Source organism: Hemicordylus capensis, chromosome 5, assembly GCF_027244095.1.
Source record: "Hemicordylus capensis ecotype Gifberg chromosome 5, rHemCap1.1.pri, whole genome shotgun sequence".
NCBI classification, from domain to species: Eukaryota; Metazoa; Chordata; class Lepidosauria; order Squamata; family Cordylidae; genus Hemicordylus; species Hemicordylus capensis.
In genome coordinates, this window is record NC_069661.1 from 129,114,386 (window position 1) to 129,140,631 (window position 26,246).

General features: G+C 42.1%; 1 protein-coding gene across 3 annotated transcripts; it reads right to left on the bottom strand.

Annotated features, from left to right (window-relative positions):
* On the bottom strand, positions 1-26,246 carry NOBOX (NOBOX oogenesis homeobox). 3 transcript variants are annotated; one of them, XM_053258597.1, is made up of 9 exons: positions 26,070-26,246; positions 20,119-20,835; positions 18,458-18,564; positions 16,347-16,468; positions 14,429-14,562; positions 6,962-7,232; positions 4,861-5,195; positions 4,082-4,423; positions 1-348 (listed from the first exon to the last, which is right to left on the bottom strand). In XM_053258597.1, exons 1-9 carry the CDS (start codon positions 26,116-26,118, stop codon positions 323-325), a joined length of 2,103 nt encoding a protein of 700 aa, XP_053114572.1. In that variant the 5' UTR covers positions 26,119-26,246; the 3' UTR covers positions 1-322. The 3 variants fall into 3 exon arrangements, with proteins under 3 accessions (XP_053114572.1, XP_053114573.1, XP_053114571.1); XM_053258598.1 differs by lacking the exon at positions 26,070-26,246 and adding an exon at positions 25,971-26,040; XM_053258596.1 differs by lacking the exon at positions 26,070-26,246 and adding an exon at positions 23,076-23,215.

Here is a 26,246-nt window from a genome sequence, read left to right on the forward strand (position 1 = left end):
TCGTGTGAAATTTGGATTTATTGCACTATGTGAAATTTGGATTTATTAAGTACAATGAAAGATATCCCAAGATATTGTATGCATAACAAAAGACTTGATTTTACTTGTTGAATGACATTTCACTGCTTCTTTCTTCAGCAGAATAACTTAAATAAAATAATTAGAAATTAATAACAATAATAATAATAGAGCCAGTCTGTGATAAGGTGCTTAATTTCACATTGTACATTCTTTTCTCTGTTTATCTCCAAGAAAGGTTTATTGTTAATAAATCTTATCTTATTTTCTCTTTCCTCTCTATTCTCTCTGTGAGGAAGCTGAATCACTGGTTGCTCTCTTCTGGGAAATCTGAAAGGATAAAGATGAGTGAACTAGATTAATCATGGAAGAAAAGACTGGGGTTGTAGGTAGTGACGGGGCAAAAATCACATTAAAAAACGCTAGGCAGCCGTCAGGGAGGGAGGACCTGTGTCTGGTATTTTCAAAATGGCCAGCTATTCTCAGGGCCGTCTGCATGGAATCTCTGTACACAACTGCCCATTCTCCTATTGTATCATTTAACTACCACCTATCACTCAGAACTTGGAAACGATGGTAGGGGAGCCATCATTAATGGGATGTAGCCATCCTACATTATGATTTCAAAAGTGGGGCAGTAGGAACCTTGTGGGTATGGTCACCATCTTATAACAATGTAATCAGCATGATGAGATGGCTGTGCAGGAGTTAAGATGCAAAGGAAGTCTTTGCGGCTTATTAGCAAATTTTAGGGCCTCAACACTTGTGCATTGGTTTCTCTGCCGGGGGTGGTGGTAAGAACTTAAGTGTTGTAAGTAGAAAAGAATATCTTGTAGGTACTGTTTGTCTTGTCCCTTTATCTGAAGTCCTCATCCTATAATCATGCCCCTTTATCACCATCTCCTTCCACCTTTGGCCACGCCCTTTTAAAAAGACAGCTTAACTAAAATATAACTATGTAATGGCAATACATCTATAAATTCCATCACAGAGAAACTGCTACCATGTATTCTCACAACATGCAAAATCCACATGTCTAGAGATCTAAACTTTGGGCACAATGCATCACAATGGGGGACGGGGAACAAAGTGGGAAAGATAAATGTATTTCAGGTAGTCACATATGTGATTCATTTAGAAAACTAAAGTTATGGAAAAAACATGGATAACTGAATGAATTTGCTTACAGGAAATAAGCTGTGATTTCTGTGTACAGAAAATCTGGCCACGAAATCACCAAATTCGTGGTTACTGGAGGAGGGAGATCTTATTATGCAAATTTCAGCTCATGGAGCAGCAAGGGAAACCATCAAAGGTCACAGCTGCAAATTAATCTAGTGATTCTATATAATGTGGAGAAAGGGAATAAGTTAGAGAAAGATATTCTTCTGGAACGCGAAGGCAAATCCATGGGTAACATCCCAGTCAATGATGAGGCAAAAGGAAAGGCATGAATGTGTAGATTGCAAGGAAAAAGGAATTCACAAATGTGTAATGTCTCCAGGGATTTTTCAATGGTTTATTCTCTGGTGAAATTGGGCTGCCAGCTGCAGAAGAACCTACCCATAGGGGTTCAACAGCCCAGCCAACTGTGGCTGACAAATAGTCCTGATGGGAAGGGGAGAGAAAACCAGGGACAGCAGTGGTGGCAAGAAGGGTAAGATGAGATACAGGAGTGAAACTGTTCCAGGGCAGGTGCAAGTTACCTTTTCTAGTCCACTAAGCAGCATGCATTGAGTTCCTTAGGTGAATTGAATGGGGTAGCACAAGCAACACAGCCAAAGAGTAACAAATCAAGAACTCAGCCAAAAACCTTATGGTTGGTACACCATCTGTGACCCTACTTGGAGAAGTTGGACCTGACATTAGTCACTCATGCCCAGATGTGTTCTACATGGTGCTGCCCTTGATGATGGTTTGGAAGCTTCAGCTGGTCCAGAATGCTGCTGCTAGGATACTTGTGGGTGCAAGTCACTTCATGAATATTACACTCATACTGTGCCAGCTTCACTCGTTAATGGTCTGCTTCCAGGATAGCTTCAAGGTGCTGGTCTTAACCTTTAAAGCCCTACATGGCTTGGGACTGGGGTACCTGTCAGACTGCATTCACCCATATGAACCTGCCAGGGCCCCCTGCTTGGCATATCAGGCACTGCTCATGGCCCTGCCACTAACGGAGATCCAGCTGGTGGGGACTAGAGACAGGGCCTTTTTGGTTGTGGTCCCTTTGGAACGCACTCCTGGAAAAGCTTCGTCATGCTCTCCCCCTTAATGTTTTTTTTTTAAGAGAGGCTTTTAAAGATATTATGCTCTGCTTTTATCTAATAGGGTTGTTTTTTTTAAGTGTTTAGCTTTTTATTGATAACTTTTAATTTCAGTTTAAAAACGTATTTTAATTGTGGTTTTAGCCTGGTCTTTTAGCTTTTTAACTTTATTAAATTTTTATCCTATATTGTATCTATTTTATCAATGTTGTAAGCTGCTCCAAGCAGTAGTACACTGAATGGGTGGGGTATACATATTTTAAATAAACCAACCAAACAACCTGGGGAGTTTACCAGGACAGAACACAGAGCGGCTTGGCTGCTAATCCTGGATTCCTCATGCTTCAGCACTTCTGAGGCCCTAATTTAAACTTGGGGAAATAATTAATATGAAATCTCAAAGGGGAACAAGAGTTCAGTATGTCTTGCAACATCCCGGTTACATCAGAAGTGGAAGATTTGATGGGTTTGGAATAAAAGGATTTACTCAAAAATCTGAATGGGAGTCTTCTACATGGAATAACTGCCTTTCAAGATGCATAAATGATTGAGAATATCCATGCATTTCAGAGGGGGTAAGCATTGTATATCCAGGGGTCATGGCCCATTCACCTAAAGATATGCCTTGGCATGTTTCTTTTAGACATCCTGAAATTCAATTCTCCTTCCCAAGCAATGAGGAGACTATAGTAAAGATTTCCCACATTTGTGTCTCCCAAGTACCCTGTTACCTCAATATTCATGTTGGGAAAAGAGGAAGGGAAAGCACATGTTGTGGACATTTTACAACAAAATGGTGCCATGTCCCACCTAAACTATATTTTTAAAAAAGGATGTTCAAACAAAGACAAAATATCTGCAAGTTACTTTAAGCACACACTTTGCAAGCACATCCTTTAAAAAAATGTTATACAGCAAATAGATCACTCCTTTCAGATTGGGACTCCGCTTTATCCCTACATTTCACTGCAGTCGTGGTCTACCACATCTCCCCTTCAGAAATAAAGCTCTCATTGACACCAATGGCAGCTTTCCCCCCCGCCCTGTGGCAAATAACAGCCACAAGGGGAAAGTGATCTAGCTCATGGTCATGGTGGGGGCAAAGCCCCTCTCCCATGTCAATCCACAGAGACTCTATCTTGTTATTTAACATTTAAAAAATCACATGTTAAATGTTCAAAAAAGTGTTTTAAGTAATGTTAGATTCGACCTGTACTCTTGAATAGCAGCACTTTCACCATTGTAAGTTTACCTTCAGAAACCCTCTTGACATTTTTCCAAAGCAGATAAAGAAAACCTGACACAAGAGGCTGGAAGGTCTGCAGGGACATAAGAGCAGTGGACTGGTCTTCAACCAAAGCAAATGACTCTTGCTAGTAATCTCAGGGACTCATCTTCTTTACCCTATATTTTGTAATGTGCTCTGCATTCAGTGCTGCCTGGTTAATCTCAAGACTCTGTACGGAGCAAGATATTCTTAGGGTGCTTCCAAATGGCTGTTTCCCCAACAACAAATAGAGGGCAGGGAGGAAAGGTCTTCCTGCAGCACTAAGGTTTCAATCTGAATAGATTCCCCCAGTAGCTATTTCCTCAATGGGACAAATAAACCCTTTCTCCCCTAGCACCATGGCTCCAATCCAAATGGCACCCCCCGCCCCCCGTGGCTGCATCTGCCCTTTTAAACAAACATGGGATATCTGGTTATGGATCTCCTGCCGTCACATCTAGTTTGGCCATTGGGTTTTAGCACTTTCCTTCATTTCAGACTGCACCTTGATGGCTATATGATTGTCACTCACCAGCAAGCTTTTCTTCCTCTTTGGCGATATTGTCAGTATCAGAGTCCTCCTCAGGTGGTGTCATGTGCTCTGCCTGAGACTGGAAGTCTGGGTTTGAATCTGAATCTGTTGACACCATTTGCTTTGCAGCAAACATAGTAGATCCTGGCACTGCTGCTCTAGGTAGCTGAAGCAGACAGGAACTAGAGGGCATGCACTGTTTTGGAGCATATTGTGCCTGTTCAGCAGAGTAACATCCTCCTCCACTAGAAAACTGTATCTGTGAGCAAAGTGGATTGGAGAAAGGAGCTCCTTGCACATATAACTCATTCCAGGGCACTGACTGAAATGCAGGGATATAACCTAAGTAAACAACAGAAGAAGAAGAAGAAGAAGAGAAAACAACAAATCATTATTTTACAAAGCTTCAGTCAGCTGGGGATTTCTAAGTGCTCTACCAGTAACAACTAATTTAGTTTCACAGAAAGTCTTGTTGGGGGGAAAACAACATAGGCCAAAAGGGTCTACAAATGGCCTGGGGGAAAAAAAAAGCAATACTGTCATATTAGATGATACAAAAAGCGCTTTACCTTTTGCTGATGGGGAAAAAGAGTATAAAATCATTTCACTACTTTAAATGTTAAATTCAAACAGAATTGCAGGGACAGATATGAATCACTTTGTAGGGGGATTATATTGTTAAGAGTACATGCTGTGCCCTTCTTCCTCACCATCGATGGAATCTGCCCTTTCATGAGGAATCCTCATTCCTGAACAGAACTCAATTAGAAGACACCCACCTGAGCCCCCTGCTGATGGCTGTATTAGGAGCTGTCCTCCTATGTGATTTTGTAGATATGGAGCAGCAGAGTTCTCTCGAGGACAGGTCACAAGCCCACCATTGCCAGGTAGAGAGAAAAAAGCTGTGCTGGATTTACTGGGTGTAGCTGGTGTGAGACGGACAGTGGGCAACACACTGCTGCTAAGATGGATTGGGAAGTGGTGCAACTGAGACACCTGGTGTTGCGGGTACTGGAAGGCCCCAGCCTGGTTGCTTGGGTGATAATATGGGTTTTCTAGATTGGCTGTAGGTTCCAGCTGTTCAGGGTAATTGCATTGCACTGGAGAGCTGATACTAGGGCAAAGGGAGGGAGAAACAATGAACAAGTTATTTTTTAGAGTTACAATTTGCTCTCTTTTACTACTTACTTAATCAGTCATTTTTTATTTCAGTCATTGACCAGAAGCATTATCACACACAGCGGAATGTAATTTACATAAAATATAACAGAATTTAGCCACTGAGTTGGTGTACTTATAATTAAAATTTGACAATAAAAAATTTAAGAGAAATTCGTCTGAGTGACCAGGAAATGTCACAAGATAAGGCAAAATAAGAGTTGAACGATCATTCTTGAAGAGGTCACAATATAAGATAACATGTTCAGTAGTCTCAATATCACCAGACCCACAAGGACAAAGTCGGGAGGCATAAGGAACCTCCCATAAAGCATCACTGCAGAAAGCACGTTTAATTGAGCTAAAGATAGCGCCCGCCTGAACTTAGAAAAGGTGATATTATTTAAATATACAGCAAGTTTTGTGCTGAAAAGCTGATCTCCAAGGTATAAACCTTTTGGGATTTTAGCAACTTCAAGCTGTAAATTGTTGTCAGAAATTCGTTGTTTGATCAGCTTCCTAGCACAGTCGTGGCCCAAATGAATAAGCATATCAGGCGAAAACCCATAATATTGGGATTTTATTTTAACAAGTTGCTTCCAAGTAGAATCGAAATTATCAATTAATACCAAGGGGGCAAGTCCAGATTGGGAAAAGACTATTTTCAGCCAAAATGCAAAAAATACATTTCTAGTATTCCACTTCCAGAGAGCCAAGGCCCACCTCACACCAAATGACAGCATTAGGAACACATCTAGGAAGCTGTAATATAGATCTAATGAATTTGGTTTGGATTGCTTCCAGAGTGATTATATGCTATTATTTATCCCTCTCCACAAGGGATGAGGACAGATAACACTTTATTTTAAATAAATCCCAGAACCTTTAGTATATTATGCATACACATGCACCATAATAAATATCTATTTTTAAAACATTGCACTTAAAATACATCCTTACTTTTTCCCTGGACACTTGCCCAAATACAAATATTTTACAAGTCTGAAAGAAGCTCTGGCTCACTTGAAACAGCCAAAGGGTACTGCAGCTGCTCCAGGCATCTACTGCAGGTTTAGGGTAACTAAAGGTAGCAGATTTAGTCGGGGTGAGAAGAAAACTCAAAGGCAATGGAGCTTCCAAAGGCGAGAAGCCTTCAGCAAGAATACCTGTGTGCCTTTGTTTGAATTTGGCATAAAACAGAGGGCCTTACCACAAGACAAGGGGCAAGAGTGACAAAATGTATGGCACACCTCCCTACTCTCCCACTGGGTGCACCTGTTCCAGCTCTGGTCAAACCCAATGTCTGCACATAGATGCAATGCTTATATTACGCCTACATGCATAGATCTAAATTGCTTGTGAGTTATCAGTAGCATAGCATGGCCATACATGAGCTAGCTTGTACTGTATAGGAGCTATGCAGATATTACATCCATGCACACACATATGGATCTTTAAACAGGGCACACAGACCCAATGAGCAGGGCATGGAAGTGATGTGAAGTTCACTTTAATCACTCCATGGGTGAGGCAGTCACTACAGAAAGCAGATTTGGGGTGCAACTAAAAACAGGTTTGGTGAGAGTAGGGGGAACGTTTATGGAGATGGGAGCACAATTCAGCCTTTTTGCCTTGGGAGGCATACAACCTTCTTGATAGAGATGAATTTTCAGTTACCTTCACCTCACGTTCCCATTAGCTTCACTGTGGCTATTCTCATACCTTTGGCTCTGGCTGCTGTAGGTCAAGACCTCACAGGAGCTGCTTTCCTGACTGGATGGGCTGTATTCACTGCTGGGGGTATCAAGCATCAACGGAACAATATTATTGTTCGGGTTAAATACCATGTTGAGTGGGAGGCTGGCCCTACGAATAGGAGGAGGACTTGGAATAGCAGGAAAGATTTCTTCCTTGACAGAACCAAATGTGCCTTGGGAGATGGTCTTGGTCTGAATAGGTTCATACGGGGTTGCCCTGCCAGTAAATGAGGCAACTGTAAAAGAAAAAGAAAGGGTATGTTACATACTAGAGTTACACAACACAGCCAAAACCCTCCCAGCCCCGTAACTGGTGGAAAGAGAACAGCAGATGAGAGAGAGAGAGAGAGAGAGAGAGAGAGAGGGAGAGAGAGAGGGAGAGAGAGAGGGAGAGAGAGAGAGAGAGAGAGAGCGCAAGAAAAACTGATAGGGTAAAAAAGAAGGCAGATGACACCTGATAAGATCATCTGGGGAGGTTCTGTTACAGTTGCCGCCAGGTTGTCTGGTGGCAACTCGGGGCCATGACGTCTCTGTAGCTGCCCCAGGGCTTTGGAATGCACTCCCTGTCAAAATAAGAGCTTCTCCATCTCTGATTGCTTTTTACAAGACCATATTTTAACATATTTTCTCTAATTTGAGCAGAGCATGAAAATATAGGTTTAGAAAACCAAATCCTATTCCAATCCCCTTCATTAATGTCCATCTGTAAATCACTTTCCCAACCTGATTTTAATCCATCCAATGGTAAGATCTTATACTCCAACAGAATAGCATAAAGTCTGGATGTTAGCCCTTGAGTTGATGTATCAAACTTTAATATTAATTTTTCAAATTTCATCAGTTTTCTTTTGGCTGCTTGGATATTTTGTTCAGAAGTGAAAAAGAACACAGTTAATGTAGCCAAGTAAGATTAAAATCTGCAGATGTGTGTTTTTCCTATTCCAAGGAAACATACCACTACGGTATGTACATATGTATGTGTATAAATAAATAAATAAATAAATCTTACCCAATTATCCTTTATGCTATTATGCCTTCCAAATATTCCCACACAAAAATATGGTCTACAACTAATATAAGTGGTGAAATGAAGGGGGATAGGCAAGATTGCCATCCTCTCCAAATCTCCATAGCTGACTTTAAAAAGGGATTAGGAGCAGAATTAATGATCTTTTTAATAAGGTCAGCATGAAATGGTAAACTTTTAATCTGTTTTTTAAATTCACCATGAAGTTCCAAGGAGAACAATAACTTAGGTTCTGTACTGGCTACCATTCCCACAATAGTTCTCAGCTGTGAAGCTTCATAAAACAGCTTAAGCTTGGAGATACCCAATCCACTGTCATCCAATTTAGTATATGTCATATTACGAGAAAGCCTTGGCATTTTATTTGCATATATAAAGGACAGAAATAATTTTTGCCATATAGCAATAGCACTTACATTTATATACCGCTTTATAGCCGGAGCTCTCTAAGCGGTTTACAATGATTTAGCATATTGCCCCCAACTTTCTGGATACTACAATCCATATCTGGATTGTAGAAGAAGATAAGCTAGCTGGAAGAACCAGAAAGAGATTCAACTTGGGTAATAAAAACATCTTCACAGCAGCTATATGGCCCAACCAAGAAAGCTGAAATTTACACATAATTCAATTTATTTAACATTGATAATGTATTAGAAATTTTGACTCCTGAATAGGTAATTTTAATTACTTTTAATTACAGGCTTTTGATTAGATATGTTTTAGTTGTGTTTTAATAGTTTTAACTAATTAATTTTAATTGTTGAAATGTTAATCTTTTTTATTGGTTGTTTTTATTGTTTTGTAAACTGCCCAGAGAACTTGCGTTTTGGGCGGTATAAAAATATGCTAAATAATAAATAAATAAATAAATTCTGGAATCTTAATTATACCAATCATGGACACTACTTTTTCTATAGCTTTTAAACCCATATTGAACTCCTCACATTTTTGGTAACTGATGGATAGACCCAATACATTCCTAAAAGCTAGCAGCACTATCAGTATTGCTTGTAAAGGTTTTGAAAGAATTAAAATCATCTGCAAAAATGCTAATTAAACGCTCCCCATCATTAATCTTCAAACCTTTAATATACTGATTGATTGACTGATTGATTGATTAAGTGCCATCAAGTCAGTGTCGACTCTTACCGACTACATAGATTCTCCCCAGGATGATCTGTCTTCAATTGGTCTTTAAGGTTTCTCAGTGGTGCATTCATTGCTGTCGTAATCAAGTCCATCCATCTTGCTGCTGGTCATCCTCTTCTTCTCTTTCCTAGAACTTTCGCCAGCATTATGGACTTCTCAAGGAAGCTAGATCTTCACATAATGTGTCCAAAGTATGATAATTTAAGTCTGGTCATTTGTGCCTTGAAAATTCTGGATTGATTTGTTCTATAGTCCATTTGTTTGTTTTCGTAGCTGTCCATGGTATCCTCAAAAGTCTTCTTCAGGACCACAGTTCAAAATTGTCAATGCTTTTTCTGTCTTAATTCTTCAAAGTCCAGCTTTTGCATCCATAGGGTGTCATGGGGAAAACCATTGTCTGAACGATTCTAAACTCTGTAGGTGTAGACACATTATGGCATCAAAATATCCTTTCCAAGGCCATCATTGCAACCCTTCCAAGTGCTAGTCTGCGGCATATTTCTTGACTGCTGGATCCTTTACTGTTGATGGTTGATCGTAAAAGGCAGAAGCTATCCACCACTTCAATGTCTTCATTGTCAATTCTGAGGCTGGTTGCTGTACCTGTTGTCATTGGTTTAGTCTTCTTTAATTGTAGTCCCATTTTTTCACTGTGCTCCTTGACTTTCATTACTAGAGCTTGCAGATCATCTGCATTCTCAGCTATCAAAGTGATGTCATCAGCGTAGCACATGTTGTTGATGTTTCTTCCTCCAGCTCTAAAACTACGCTAATCTTCTTCCAATCCAGCTTCTCTCAGTATATGTTCAGCATATAAATTGAATAAAGGAGGAGAAAGTATACAGCCTTGTCTTGCTCCTTCGCCGATCTGGAACCAGTCTGTTTCACCATGTTCTGTCTGGACTGTGACTTCCTGTCCTGTGTATAGGTTTCTCATGCAAACAATGAGATATTCTGGGATGCCCATTTTCCTAAGGATATTCCACAACTTGACAGGTTTGATGCAATCAAAGGCTTTTTTGTAGTCAATAAAGCACATATTGACTTCTTTCTGGTATTTTTTGGCTTTCTCAATTATCCAGCGTGCATCAGCAATGATGTCTCTTGTTCCTCGGCCTTTTCTGAAACCAGCGTGAACATCCGGCATTTCCCTTTCCACATAGGGCTCTAATCTGCGTTGGATGATCCTGAGCATTATTTTGCTAGCATGTGAAATCCGTTTTGCTTTCTTCTGTTTCTTGGCCTTTGGCAGTCTCTTTTCACATTCGTCCTTAACAACTTCTTTGATTTCATTCCACAGTTCCTCTGGTTCCCTATCAATGAGGTTCAGAACTTCAAAGCAGTTCCTGATGTTCTCCTTGAAAATGGCGGGTACATTCTCAAGAACATATTGTGGAAGCTGGATAGCTTTGTTTTTCTGCTTTAGCTTGACCTGGAACTGGCACATGAGCAGTTTGTGATCAGTTCCACAATCAGCCCCCGGTCATGTCTTCACTGTTATAACTGAGCTCTTCCACCTCCTTGCACCAATAATGTAATCAATTTGATTTCTGTGTATTCCATCTGGTTATGTCCATCTGTATTGGCGCCACTTTGGTTGTTTGAAGAATGTGTTAGCAATGATGAGATCATTGACTTGGCAGAAACTAATAAGTCGTTCTCCTGCTCCTAGGACTTATAGGCCGACTGTGTTTTCCTCTTTACCTTTTCCAGCTTTGGCATTCCAGTCTCCAACCACCAGCATCACATCTTGCTTGCATGTTCTATCAATTTCAGACTAGACTTTAGCATAAAACTCATTAACTTCCTCTTCTTCTGCATCAGTTGTAGGGGCATAGACTTGAAGAACTATCATGTTAAAGGATTGTCCATGAAATCTAATTGATATTAGTCAGTCACTGACCGCATTGTACCCAGGTACTGTCATTTCTATAACCTTCCTTCCTATGAAAGCAACACCGTTCCTTTGGTTTTCGTGTCCTGAGTAGTAAATGGTATGATTTTCTGACTGAATGTGTCCCATTCCAGTCCATTTTAATTCACTGATGCCCAAAATGTCAATCTGTAGTCAATTCATTTCATCTTTCACTGGGTCGAGCTTTCCCATATTCATGCTTCTTACGTTCCACGTTCCCACTGTAATTCTGTCTTTGCAGCTTTGGATTTTCTTTTCCGGCTCGGCAACATCAGCTGCTAGATGTCCAAAAGGCTTTAGTCTAACCGCGTCATAAACACCATCAGTGATGGTGAATATATTATGACTAAATATATTATGCACCCTTCTCCCAAATCAACTTGCCCATGCACTGGCACCCATACTGTCTTTTGACCTATATTCTATTACAATTTTCTCGAATACTGTTGTCTCTTCAGCAAAAGGAGAAACTCTTTTTATTCTCTTGTGTCTTTTATATTATCTTCATTATTTTTAACAGTTGTTATTTTGTTTAGGATATTATCATTTTTTTATTTTCTGAAAGCTGCCCAGCATTCCAACCCACCCACCCACCACCGCAAGAAAGTCTATAAGGTTTTTTAAAAATATAACATAATAAGGAAGAGCTTGATTTTTTTCTATTTTGTTTTACTTATTTTTATTCTTTAAAGGTGAAATGCTCTCCTATTATATTACTCAGCCATGGGTAAACTCATGTAGTCTGGAAACTAAACAAAAGTTGAATGCATCAGTGAGGCTACCTACTTCTGCCCCCCACCCCAAGGTCTTCTACCATGTTTTTTCTTCCATTACATTTAGATATATGAAGGTTGCATTCTCCCACACTCCAGGGCTGAAGTGCACATTTACCCTGAAGTTTGTAGGGCAGGCAACAAAACTTTGACACATACTATGTTAAAAACAGATACAAAGTACAAGAAACCTACTTATGTCAACATAATTAAGATGCCCCCCCACCCAAGTTCACTCTGGTTGCTGGAAGACAGTCTAAACACAAAATCTTAGAAATATAATACACAACAGCCATTTCCCCCCCAATTTATGTTTCTTGTTGTTGGCAGGGGTATCATACATAATGAATCAGCCTCCATTTGTGTAATTATTTAACAATTTTCATCTGACAACATGGTTTGTACTCCACACACTGAGGGCATGCACATAAGCAGCCCTACCCAGGGAGGGCTGCTAATGTGGAGCACCGGGATGGAGCATCTTGGTGCTGCCCTGCTGGGTAGCCCAAGTTTTTTACCTGGGCTTTTACTGAGGTAGAAGGGTAAGCATGAAGAGCTGGGCAGCTGGAGCACCTGGCAGTGGGGAAATCTCTGGGCTTCATTTCCCTGGCCCTCAGATGACCATGCTGCTCCCCACAGCATAGCTCATATGGTCATGTGAGCAGTGTGGCCAAGGAAAAGGAAAGGATCGCCTGGGGGGAAGGTAGGTGTAATCTTGCCTCTTTCCGCCCTAGCCCTCCCTGGCTCAGTTACAGGGTTGTGTGAACGACCTCACTGCATGGCTTATAATTTTTAACAGATGAAGTTAAATTTAATGTATCATGAAAGTGGGTATGGTATGATATTTATAAACAGATAATATAGACTAGTGGTGAACAAAACTTGCTGGTACCAGAAATTAAGGCAACAGGGAAACCTAATACCATTTCAACATTTAGTAGTAGTAGTTTGGACTTCACACCACTGTTCCCTCTAAGGCGTGTCTGTGCTCCCAGATGTTTTTTTTTAATCCAAAATTCCCACTCAGGTGGAATCAGGAAGGTAGTCTCACTCTGAATGCATGTGTGAGCACACTGCCTTGATACTGCCAGCCAAAACAAAACTCATTCCACACACAGAAGAAGAAAAATTAGAGAGTACACTGCTTCACACTGCTGGAAAACAAATAATTTAGGACTCAGTTTGATGAACAGAAAGTTAAGTTCTTGTATAGGAAACTAATGCACGAGCGCAACCTACTGGCTGTCATTGACATTGTAAGAAAGGGAAAACCAAGTACAAGGACTTGGTTCTCAAAATGTGCGTCAGGACTCTCTAGATCATTGCAAGAGACTTTGCAAGAAGACTGCAGCTGCTGGGACTCTATGTGTGATCCATAGCTACTGAAAGACAAGCAGCAGAGGAGCTCCCTTCCCTCCACACTGAACTGAACTTGGCAAGCAGCAGATGGAGGAAGACATTGTTCAGTGGCTGCCTTCGAATGTAACACAGAACCTTCCGTGCTCCCCGTCCCCCATCCACATTTGGATGAAACGGTGAGCTCCTTCTCTGCAGCCTTGTTGACTGCAGAGAGGAGGAGGAACTGGCTGTGTGGGCTTCCTTCCTTCATGAAGGACAACCTGCACAACCAATAGCAGCTGGAGTGAGGGAGGAACAAACTGTGGTGTCAGTGTTCGGATGTAACACTGGCACCGCAGAACTGGAGGTCCAGGAGGTGGTCCTCACTACAAACTGAAGGTACAATTCTCTGTTAATATACATTCACTCTGCAGACTTATATGTGATAATTTTCCATACCCACCCATGAAATGGCTTGTGCAGGGTTGAGGAGCTATGGAAGACAGAGTAGACTTAATAATTTAGAAGAGAACTTAATGGACCATTACCATTAATGTTCATTCTCTTTGATGGAAGGAGGCTATCACAGAGTGGGTTTCTCCTCCCACTAGCTCTGGAGGCAGAGCTATGTTAATTGGCCATCTTGAGTGACTCTTCCAGTGGGAGGAACCCCCCTCCTAGTTTTGGGATGTAATGCAACAGAAAAAACAAAAACAACAAAATCCTGTACTCAAAAAATATTACTTAACAAGGCTGTGAAAAATCCAAAATTGACAAATAGTGGTAGTGCCAATTTGTACAGTGGCTGATATGATGGGCAGCCTGTCATTGATGGCAGGGACTCATTGGGGCTGCACAACTTCTAAGGCATTCCTGACAGTGTTGTGACAGGGCTGCTGCAGAATGACTTTAAAGTGCTTCTGGGTGGCAGCACAAAACTCTTTCTGTTGTTTCGAAAGGAAAGAGTGCTGTGATGCCCGGAAGCACTTTAAAGTCATTGTGAAGCAGCCCTGTCATGACACTGTCATTGTGCAGCAGCCTCGGAGGACCCTTACTGTCAACAGAAGACTGTGCATCATGTTGGCTACTGTTTTTAATGTGTACCATACAGGTACTAGTCTAGAGTTAGTGCTGCACAAGGTGTGAAATGGCTTTACAAAGACAGCAGAAGGGAAGAAAGGTAATAAAGTGGTTTGGTGGGTAACAGGAAACAAAGCAATGTCTCACCTGATGTAGAGATCAGCTGTGCAGGCTGTCCACTGTGCATGCTAGAATAGTTGACAGTTGTAGTATCCATCTTTAGTGTGGTGGAAGGATCATGCATATTGCCAGATAGTGAGGGCATGGGTAGCAGTGTTGCACTGAAAAGAAAGTTAAATATCATGATAGAGTAAGAAATGAAGAAAAGACAAAATGTAAACCTTTACTGGATTTTCTTTCACATTCACCTCCCAATTCACCAACTGAGAGAAACACCTCAATAGTTACAAAAGTATCTAGATTATTCTCACACAACAGTTTTCTCTTTTTCTCTCTCTAGCAAGGCTAGTGCCTCTCTCCCATGTCCCCAGTTTAAATTTGCATGGTTTAGAATTCAAACATTACAACTTGCAAAACAGAATTCGGAATATTTCAGAAAGAACTGGGTTGATACAGAGGGAGGAAGTACATATGAACAGCCCTGTTGGATCAGGCCCAAGGCCCATCTAGTCCAGCATCCTGTTTCACACAGTGGCCCACCAGATGCCGCTGGAAGCCTACAGGCAGGAGTTGAGGGCACGCCCTCTCTCCTGCTGTTACTCCCCTGCAACTGGTACTCAGAGGCATCCTGCCTTTGAGGCTGGAGGTGGCCTACAGCCCTCCGACTAGTAGCCATTGACAGACCTCTCCTCCATGAAGTTATCCAAACCCCTCGTAAAGCCATCCAAGTTGTTGGCTGTCACTACATCTTGTGGCAGAGAATTCCACAAGTGGATTATGCATTGTGTGAAAAAGTACCTCAATTTGCTGGTCCTAAATTTCCTGGCAATCAATTTCATGGGATGACCCCTGGGTTCTAGTGTTATGTGAGAGGGAGAAGAATTTCTCTCTATCCACTTTCTCCACACCATGCATGATTTTACAGACCTCTATCATGTCTCCCCCCAGTCGTTTCCCCCCGCTAAACTAAATAGCCCCAGGTGTTGTAGCCTTGCCTCATAAGAATTGTATGTATAACAAAAGTAGTGAAAACATGAGACAAAAAGGCAGTAAAGACAGGGAAAGAAGAACCATGACAAGTGATAAGGAGGTGTAAAGGAAATGAAAGTCTCATCCCCATAACATTGGGGCCCTGCCTAGCAATCTCTCTGTAGGGGAGAGGAGTTTGGGATAATCAATTTGAATTGTTGAATATAAAAACAATGATGATCACATTTGTACATCTTAGCACACATTTAATTTTTAGTGCAATATATATTAATTTCACATATGATGTTTATGGGGGAAGACCGCATAGCAGAATTCATATTAGCTTTAGTTTCTATAATTTTGCATCCCAAATTTAGGAAGGGGGAACTGAAGGGGGAAAAATTCTATAAACTTGCTCCCCTCTTTCCCATGCCATACTTGCTGTTATGTAACTTCCATAACATTCCAGTAACTTCCAGTAACAGATGTTACTGGATGCACAGATAAGGACTCGTCATGTTCAGGTAACCAAAACAGGTAAGAGGCATGTGTTCAATGGGCTCTTACCTATCCTGGTTACCTGAAGATGGAATTACCTGAACTATGGAATCATGGTTGAATGCTAATTACCCACATTGCTGTGACCACAAGAACCCACACCACATTGACAATCTTGGTTTCATCCTGGCGCCTTTCATTTGTATAAGTCTGACTCTCTGGCTGGAGTTTGACAATTTTTCTCAGACTATTGAAGGTGGACTGGGAGAACCATCGTCCATGGTATGTCTGCTCATTTTACTATTGCTTCCACTAGCATTCCAAAAACCTGCAAAACCGTTTGCCCAGAGATACTACAGGGATGAAAAAAATTATGACGATGTGCTGATGCAAATGATAGCAATGCCTTTATTAGATCACTTTCAACTCTCTTTAAAATTATCCTTTGTCTCCAGACTAAGAGGCAGAGGCTTCTTACCCTTGAGAACTTTGTTGGGGGCCTACTGGCAAAGTTGATGTTGTAGCTGGGCATTTCTTGTTGCCTTTCACTGTCAGTTTTTCCATTTTTCTCCATTTTGCTCTGCGATTCTGGAACCAAACCTAACAAAGAGAACAAATGAAACAATTCTCAGTGAAACACACACATACAGAGCATTTCTGTCTCTTCCTTAGAGACACTGTCTGCAAAAGATGGGAGCTTATGAGAAGTTCATGTTAATGGCTACCTTCCACTAGTTCCACTACCTTCCACTAGTTCCACTACCTTCCACTACCTTCCACTAGTTCCTTCCACCCCTGCTAACTGAGCAAAGAGACACCTTTTAAAGTGGTCTTATTTTTGTATTATTTATTTTTCTGTGTAAACTGCTTTGGGAACTTTGGTTAAAGAGCAGTATATAAAGATTCACAGTGGTAGTAGTGATAGCTGTTCACATGCCCCCCTTTAAAACAGACTCAAGGGGGCCCAAAATACACTGTTTTTCCCCACCAAAAGCAGCTGTGGAATCTAAACTGCCCCCTCTCCAAGCTGCATATCTGTGTCTAATCCTCCATGGGGGGGGGGAGAGTTGGGGGAAGGCATGTTTGAGTGGGAAATTGCCATGGGTAGAAAGGTTATGCTGGCTCTTCTCCCACTCCTATCAGTCCTTTGCCCTTGATTGCAGCCTCTGCTGTTGTTTTTCACTTTAAAAATAAAGAAAAGAAAGAAAAAACAAAAAGAATTGCAGGGAAATACATGTGATTGAGCATAATTTGCAATCTAGACCACAGTAACATTTTCAGGTTCAAACTATACTTGATGCCAGGAGATCAGTGATCCATCCGAATCATTCCTCCTCAAATTGCTTTCCCACCCACAGGGACTAACATAGGGATTCCCATGGGTCACTATGCAGGTTAGGAAGCAGCTGGGACAGTCAATTTTTATTGCAAAAGCATCCCATTCCAAAAGGGTTAGTTACCCCTTCCCCTAGGACTGCTGCAAATATGCAGCACCCTGAGCCTGCATTTAGGCTCAAGCGGAGAGCCATACCAGGAGATGCACCACAGATTTTCTGGCATCATCTGCAGCTTAAGCCTTAAAGAAACCACCCAGAGACATAAGTCTGGGGCTGTATAAAAATATGTTAAAGAAAGAAAGAAAGAAAGAAAGAAAGAAAGAAAGAAAGAAAGAAAGAAAGAAAGAAAGAAAGAAAGAAAGAAAGGTCTAGTCAGTGAAACATGGACTGGGGAGCCTTGTGTTCAGATCCCTGCTTGGCCACGAAGACCATTCGGTGGCCTTCAGCAAGTCACTCTAACTTTAATCTTCCTCACAGACTGATATGTGTGTTTTTACTTTTTGTTATACATACAATGAGACAATTTCTATATATTCTCAGTGAGGGTATATAAATGGGATCACTCTCTTCTCTTTACCATTCAGATGCTGAGAAAGAAATATGAGAAAGATGCTGAGGAAAAAACCAGCAGCACTATTTCCCATTCATGTTCTCTAGAGACGAAGCCATGCCACAGGAGAGAATGAAACCCCAGCCACTGAACATGAATTCCAAAAGAAAACAAGAAAGGTCAAATAAGGAACACAGTTTCAACTTCTTCTAGAGCTAGAAGGCCTTCTCCAAAATCGCTGTTTGGTGACTACTATCACATATTTAGCCAATGATCTATGTATGAAAAACATACACATGAACTGAATTGGAACATGGTATTTCATCAGACCAACATCTGTGTAAAAGCCAGTACACAATTCTGCTCTGCTCCTGGCCTGCATTAAATTCATAAGTTCGCAAACCTTTATTCCAATAGCAACTACTGTATCTAGAATTTCTCTTAGTCTGTTTCAGCACACAAAACAAAACCTGCTCATGTAAGCAGTCTAACATGGACTCAACAAATTCACATGACATCACACCTCCTTATCCATAAAAAAGCAAATTGTTATGTTCTTCTCACGGAAGAATAACAGTAGTCTTGCAAAACCTGGCAGTTTGGAAAATACCCTCCTCATATAAGTGGATTACTTATGTGAACATTTTTGTGCAAGTTATTGTTGGAAATGACTATATATAGTGCTCATCAGGTAAGATTCACCATAACCCGTTGTGGTGTCACACCAACAGCAGCAGCAATTTCCCGGCGCTTCTCATTGTCAGGATAATGGTCTTCATGGAACATTTTCTCCAGCTCCTCTAACTGTTCTGAAAAGGAAGGCACCATTAAACAAACAAACAAAATGTGAAAGAGAGAAGAGGAAAAGACAAAGTGAATTAAAAAAAATTACCAGGAGAAGAAGAGCCCAGAAAAAATTAGGTAATTTTGGATCTTTAAAATCAACCCAACTTCACTTTCAAAATATAAATAGAAAGCTTATCTAAAACAAAACAAAGCGTTAACCAGCATGGTGTAGTGGTTAGAGTGCTGGACTAGGACCGGGGAGACCCGAGTTCAAATCCCCATTCAGCCATGATACTTGTTGGGTGACTCTGGGCCAGTCACTTCTCTCTCAGCCTAACCTAATTTACAGGGTTGTTGTGAGGAGAAACTTAAGTATGTAGTACACTGCTCTGGGCTCCTTGGAGGAAGAGTGGGATATAAAATGTGAAAAAATTTATATTATAATCTATTATATTAATTCTATTATTATTATATTATATTAATCTATTATATTAATTATATTAATATTATATTAATTCTCCTGGGTGTGTCTTGGAATGTGTGTCCCAGAGCCTAGCTGATTGGCTGGGCGGCGGATGGGCCTGATTGGCTGAGGCACACTCAGGAGGATTGGTTGCCGCGGCAGCGGCAGGCCTGGCCTCAGAGGCCAGAGGCAGCGGCAGGCCCAGCCCAGCCGCGGAGGCAAGGCTCAGGAGGTGGGGGAGAAAATGAGGTGGAGGGGAGAAAGTGGGGTGGAGGGGAGAAGTGGCGGCTGGCCCTGAAAGTGGAGACTGGGGCAGAAGGTAGGGGGGAAGAGGTAACCACCGGCCCCAAAGAGAGCACAGATGCTCTGTGCAGGGTTGGCTAGTAAATAAATAATTCTGAAGTGGATGGATGGATGCAACGCGCCAAACTAGGTTGAAGATTAATTCCAGTGGCAAATATTCTTCAACTTTTAACGTATGGGAATATATTAACCATCATCCATTTAAAACTATTCAACAATTAGCAATATTCAGACATTCACCACCTGTGGTTGACAAATGCATGAGGGGCGAATGGGAGCATGCTGGCTAGCCACTTCCCCGAAACACCAACATGTTCTCTGGCCACTCCCCATCATCTTGTTCAGCACTTGACTGCAGAGGTAAGTGCTGAATGCAGGAAAATATTTTCCCTGTGATTAAAAACCTGTGATGACAAAAAACATCCTCTCGTCAATTACTACCCCAAGGGGTGATGTATGTTTTCTTCCTCTCCTCATATGGACATGTCCCTGCACTGTACTGGGTGATTGCTGATCACTTGTTGTTTATTGGATTAATTGTTTTATTATGTTCTATTGTTGTTTTTATTGTATAATCAATACAATTGATTATACAATCAATATAACTTGGGGGACCTCATTAGGGTTGAAGGTAGAGTTCAAATAACTAGATGAACAAAATACAAATTAGATAAAATACGACAAAACAACTATAAGTCTCCTGCTCCTCACAAGAAAACAGACCCTGAAGCACCTGCCTCAAGGACTTCCTACTGCTGAGGGCAGTGGAAAGCCACATGCACTAGACAACCAGCTCTTCTTAACTGCTTACCAGGACTGTAGAATGTACGTGCCTTCTTCCGGGCAGGTGGGACGGGTTCTTCTGGGGGTTCTGGCGGAACCTCTTTGTCCTTGGTTCCATCCTGGCTGCTTCGGGATACTTGGAATGCAGAAAGTCTGCAGGACTGGTGGCCTGTAGAGTTAGTTGCAGCACATCTGGCTGCTCTTTGTGTAGCATGACCCAGGCTCAGATTCTGATTTACATCCTGGATCTGCTCTAGTATATCCATGTCCTCAAGCACAGCAGAGGATGTTTTTGGGGAGCTTGCTACAAGAATCCTATTGTTTCTACTCTTTTTCGTCTCTGTAATATTAAGACAGTATACCTCTCCTTGTGACTCTGACTGCTTGGCAAATTCTTGATTTAGTTCAGCTCCTAGATCATGGGGATTCACATTTGTGTCCCCACAGTAGGTTGGCAGGTGCCTGCAAATGGTGGTGAAGTTCAAAGCCGGTGGCTGTGGACCAAGTGATCCAGGCCCCTGGTCTAAGTAATAAGTTCTATCTGCTTCTTCATCCTTAGCAAGGTCAGAGTCCTTTTCTTTCTTCACAGATTCATTTTCTATTATCATTGTGTGGAACAAAGTCAGCACTCCATTTTCAGCTCCAGTCTTGCACACAGGGTTCCCAGTTTGAACAAACTGCTCTGTGCACAACAGTGGCTTTTTCAAATTTTTTACTTCTTGCTCCTCAAGGTGTTCCTTGCACACTGCAAAGCAAAACACACCCAATTATTATTATTACGGTTATGCAATAACACACTTTATGAAGTAATATGGTATAAGAAAACAATAGCAAATAAAACAAAGAAATGGGCCATTTTGAACAGGCCACTAGAAACAGGCCATTTGAGCTCGATTCTATGGGGGTTTAGGGAAAGGTTTAAAAAAATCAACTGCCCATTTCTTTTGTGGGTTGGGTGGTAGGTAGCACCCATTATGTCCTACCACCAACCCACTTTGGTGTCCCTGTGTGCAAGGCTACCTATGGGGAATAATGGGGTGTTTTGAGTTTCCCCATTGTCCTCTATGGCCGAAACACTCAAAACATTTCAGGCTGTTACATCAAAACAGCCGTCTTGATTGCTGTTTCGGCAAAACATTTCAGCTGTTTTGTATTTTGTTTCAAGCATGAAAAGGAATGCAGTTTCATGCACATCCTTAGCCAAAAGCTTCACAGAAAAGATGAAATAATTTATTTAATGCATTTTGCTTATGAAGTCAAAATTTCCATTGCTCAAAGACTTCTCAGAAAAGGTGAAATAATGCATTTCCATTGCTCAAAAGTAAAAAATAACTTCCCATGATTATGCCCTGTTTTTTGTGGCATAATCTTTATAATCCTTATCAGTATTTCAATTTTGTTTCCTCAACTCCCTAGGTTTGCAAATGGCACCTGTTTCAGAACCTCTTAACAGTCAAACTAAATGAGATGTTTACTGCATGCTTAGAAGTCCTGTGATTCACCTTTTTCTCTTTTTTTGAAAAAAGCAGCCAGATTAGGGTCCAATCAAGACTGCGATTGTGAAGCAATTCCAAGGGTTATGGAATGAGGCATGTTACCACTTTTTTCCAGTGACTGCAGCCATAGCATTACTTTCAAGTTGATATTATATATAAACCACTGGATCTCCTACTATAAAGCTCTATCTTTACAAAACCTTTAAATATTATAGATACTGAGGAGATTCTCACAATCAGCACAAAGCAGGCTAAGGGAGCCTAGCTCGCTTTTTGCTGATCGTCTGCTGCCACGGGAGCTGTGCGGCAGCAAACCCTCCTAATTCCCCCTCCCCTTAAATGAGGTTAATGGAGCGAGCACTCCGCTAACCCTGTCCTTTCGATTGTGTGTTGCTGCGGCACAGCAACATATGAGGAGACCCCTGCCGGGAGGCTGAAACAAGCCTCCCAGCCCTGGGGGTCTCTCTAAGATGCCCCGCGTGCTTGCGTGGGGCATCCTGGAACTTCGAGGGGCCATGTGGCCCCTGAGCCCCGCAGCCCCCGCTGGCTCCGTGACGGAGCCAGCAGTTGTGTTGGGAGCCAATCTGGCCGCCCAGGGCTGCTTTCCTGATAGTCTGCGGGGAGAGCAGGCTAAGCCCGCTCTCCCCACAAACCCCTTCCCAGCGAGTCTCACTGATCATGAGACTCGCTTCACTGTCAGTGATCTCTCTAATATTTTTCATCTGTGTGCGGAATGAGTTTTGTTCTGGGCAGCAGTATCAAGGCAGTGTGTGCACACCTGTATCCAGTGTGGGGCCTTCCTGATTCTACCTGAGCGGGATCTAAAATTAACTCAGTGGGCAACTAAAAATGTGTGAATGTGTGCGCATGCACATGCCTTAGAGGGAACACAGGATACCGTCATATCTGAAATGTGCAAAATACACTGGTAATCAAATCAGAATTTCTGGACACCCCTTTCTGCATTTAGTGCAATTATATGCTAATTCAGCCCAGTGCACAATCTTGTACAGATGACTATTTCCCCCACTTCAAATTATACTCCGTGTTCAAAGTTTTGCCCTCATTAGGTTTTCTCTGCATATTTTAATTTAATCTGAAGAAAAGCAAACACTTCACTAATGTAATCAGGTTGTAGCGTTGCTTGCTAGCCATTAGAAAGCGTTGCTTGCTAGCCATTTCTAATCATTATTAGAAAGAAAAGCATGTTAAATCCTGATACAGATATAATATATATGCATAATATATATTACATATGCATATATTAAACATATAGTTGCTTTGAGATATTGCACAAGGAAAATCAGTGTGTTGCTGTAGTTCACACAGCTTTCATGATAGGTGTCAAGAAGTGGTAGCTTGGTTACTACCAGGTTTGGAACTATTTTTGGTTACTTCTGACATTTGTCAGTTCATCACCTCCTGATTCCAAAGTATAGAAAGCATGTACACATCTGTAAGAACAGGAAAAGTAAAAGCTATACTCAACTACAAATGATTCTACGGGACAGATAAAATGTATAGGCAAATGGCTGGCATCCAGAATAACACAACATTTGTGCTCTAATGCTGCATGCACATTAAAAGGGAGGAGTGATTTTGTCAGTCTCTCCTTCATTCTGAAACGTTCCGCTGTACTTCTGGAAAACATGCCCCTGAAGAATGAGTGATCCTCAAGGTTATATTTCTGGGAAGCAGGTTTCAGAGGGAAAGAGAGATTGAAGAAAATTGTTAGTCGTCAACATCTGGGAATCCCTGTTAGAGGGAACACTGATACATAGCACTACATTTAAACACACGTTTGTACTCTATTTTTGTACACCTTTTGCAAAAGAAAAGGTGAGTCTACCATCCCATCCCAGGGGTTAAAGGACCTCTGAATGAAAACCCTTGCTCTAGCATACCAGTCAAAATAACTGATTCTTGTCCTGGCTTTTCTTCTTCTTCTTTTAGTGGTGCATAGTCTCACATGTCTCTGAGATCTGCTGTCCAAAGTAATTGCTTACATCACTTCACACTGAGGCCAAGTTAAACACTTTCAATTTAAGTGACTATGTTCTACCCTGGTTTGGGAGCTATGTGGAAGCAAGGTAGCTTTCCCGCCTACCTTGCTTCCACACACTCACTTCTACCCAGGTTTTCCTCTTACCTTGCTTTCACACAACCAAAAATTGGGAGAGCACACAGATCCCAAACCCGGGTAGTAGGGATGTGTTCGAACTGGCTTGGTGCCTCCTTAGGGAAGCGTCGAACTGGCTTGGGTGCCGGGCTGTGTGCAACTGCAGTGCAGCTGCTCCTAGCAGCCTGCACGTGGCATCAGCATGGACATGGCTGCCACATGCAAGCTGCTGGGAGCAGCGCTACAGCCACACAGGGCCTTTTGAAATGCAAGCACCACACTCAGAAAAGCTGTGGGGCAGCTTAGGAGCAGGTAAGCCGTGCTTATCTTGTTTTTAAAGGATCAGATCCCCACCCCACCCACAGCTGCCCGAGCTGGTTCAGGCACATCCCCACTGGGTAAGGTAAAGTGTGCCGTCAAGTCGATTTTGACTCCTGGCACCCACAAAGCCCTGTGGTTTTCTTTTGGTCTTAGAATACAGGAGGGGTTTACCATTGCCATCTCCCGCACAGTATGAGATGATGCCTTTCAGCATCTTTCTATATCACTGCTGCCCAATACAGGTGTCTCCCATAGTCTGGGAAACACACCAGTGGGGATTCAAACTGGCAACCTTCTGCTTGTTAGTCAAGCATTTCCCCTCTGCACCACTTATGATCACCCCTACAGGGTAGAACACAGTTTTCACTTGTGTGAATGACCTCAATGTTTCACTGGATGTTAAGGTTGACAATCAACCAGGAAACCAGACTGTGAACCACCCAGGAACTTTATTGTATGGAGAAGTATAGAAATGAAACGAAATAATGCAACCTGGTGTTACTAGAAGAGCAAGGGACAGGACTGTTTCTCCTCCCTTTTTTTTAAAAAAAAGAGTTGTTCACCTGAGATGAATGGACAGCTTTTGCATAGGGCTCTGCCCTCAGGCCCCCCCCCCCGCCCCCCCCGCCCAAAGAAAGAAATCAATGGTCTCTCCAGCCCATGACCCACACAGGGCTCTGCCTCTTATTGAACTACCCAAAGGAACCACAACCTTGATATGGGAAATTTGAGAACTGTGCCTGACCCCATTTATCTTTACTGAGAAGTAAGTATGTGTTCAATGAGATGCACATACTACTCTTACACACATATGCACAGGTGTACAACCACAGAGAAAACAAAACTGAATATTGTAGAGGTTTCTGCCAATGAAGTGAACACAGTGAATCAGGCCCCTGGAACTGCTCAGGGAGGAATTCTCCCATGTCCTTACACGATTAGTGAAACCTATGATCCCAAATGCCTCTGTAACTTTGAAGAGAGTTACTTTAAAGTAAAATGAAATGGAATGGACTTCCAGTAAACACCGGACTGTAAAAAACTGCTGGTTGAGAGCCAGCGTGGTGTAGTGGTTAGAGTGCTGGACTAGGACCAGGGAGACCCGAGTTCAAATCCCCATTCAGCCATGAGACTTGCTGGGTAGTCACGTATCTCTCAGCCTAACCTACTTCACAGGGTTGTTGTGAGGAGAAACCTAAGTATGTAGTACACCGCTCTGGGCTCTTTGGAGGAAGAGCGGGATATAAATCTAAATAATAATAATAAATAATAAAAAGAGTCTTAAATCACAAGGGCTGCAATGTGCAAAGAGCAGCCACTATATTGCCCCAGGTTTTCTTCCTCAGGGGGCTCTCAGGCTCAAAAACTGGTTGCTCTTATCTCAGTAGTGAAGTCAAACACTGCTCCTCCCAGTTAAAGTCAAAGACCTACAGCCCTTTAGCAGCCACTAGCCACTTAACCTGGGTTGCGTCCACCGAAAGGACTTAAATAGCTTGTTAACCTCACTAATTATTTTACAAGCAGTGTGTACGCAAATCCCTTTGTTTTGGTTCGCTCGATGGACAAAGAATGCCCCAAATCCCAGCACTAAAGATGGGAGGGAGGGAGGCTTGCCATCATGAATGAGAGGGTCAGGAAGTTGCTCCTCCAGTTCTAATGCCATTTAGACATAATCCGACCAGAAGATTACGACGAATATACCGCATTTCAAAAGCTCCCAAAGCGGTTTACATAGATATAAATAATTAAGTATCAATTACATCAGTAATTAAAGGGGACAAATAAAAGTCTCGTTAACGAATGAGCTTAGAGGTTCCCTCCACCCCAAGGTTAGTTTTGCAGTTTTGGCCAGTTGTCTCTCATTTAAGACTCCCCGCGTATATAATAAGGAAGGCACAGAAACGCCTTGGCGAACTACTCCAGGGCCTCCCCCCATCTGATTACTCGTATTCGCTCGCTTTGATTATTGATTACTCCCATTCGCCCGCTCTTTGCAGCGCACGCTAGTTGGGCTCCTTCTACTCCCGGCTGTACCCTCTTTACCCGCGTCCTCGAGAGGTGTTGGTTGCTCCAGCTTCGCGCTAAGTTCCATCTTTCCCTCCGCGCGCGTGGGGTGGGGAGGTGGCCTCCCGGCGCGTGAAGGCCGCTTAGAAACCCGCAAGTCGCCGCGCCACGGCCAGGCGGCGCCATGAGCTACAGGCGCTCGCAGGAAGCTTCATC